This window comes from Fukomys damarensis, unplaced genomic scaffold (genome assembly GCF_012274545.1).
Source record: "Fukomys damarensis isolate Sample0158 unplaced genomic scaffold, DMR_v1.0_HiC HiC_scaffold_23, whole genome shotgun sequence".
Taxonomy (NCBI): Eukaryota; Metazoa; Chordata; class Mammalia; order Rodentia; family Bathyergidae; genus Fukomys; species Fukomys damarensis.
The window spans coordinates 64,386,787-64,387,102 of NW_022900935.1; the positions used below are offsets into that span (position 1 = coordinate 64,386,787).

At 71.2% G+C, this 316-nt stretch overlaps 1 protein-coding gene across 1 annotated transcript in view; it reads right to left on the reverse strand.

Moving 5' to 3' along the window:
• The window catches only part of P4hb (prolyl 4-hydroxylase subunit beta), a 13,574-nt gene extending 13,264 nt beyond the window's left edge, over positions 1–310 (reverse strand). Inside the window, exon 1 of the mRNA XM_010618638.1 lies at positions 75–310. Coding sequence (XP_010616940.1) covers positions 75–225 — 151 coding nt within the window. The 5' untranslated portion in view covers positions 226–310. The remainder of the gene's footprint in view (positions 1–74) is intronic.
• Positions 311–316: the final 6 nt, after the last annotated feature.

Sequence of the window (316 nt, forward strand, 5' to 3'; positions counted from 1 at the left end):
GCGCGGGCAGTGCTGGGCGGCGGGGCGAGGATCTGCGGGGCAGCGTTCCCCCGCCCGGCCCGCGAAGCACTCACAGAACTCCACCAGCAGGTACTTGTTTGCCGCCAGCGCCTCCGCGAAGTTGCTCTTCTTGAGCACGAGGACGTGGTCCTCCTCCTCCGGGGCGTCGGCGCCCACCCGGGCAGCCGCGGACAGAGCGAGGAACAGCAGAGCGCGGCTCAGCATGTCGGATGTCGGATGTCGGACGTCGGCGGCGGGGGAGCAGAGCAAGCGGGAGGGCGAGAAACCCCGGTTAGCGCCGCCGGGACAGCAGAGG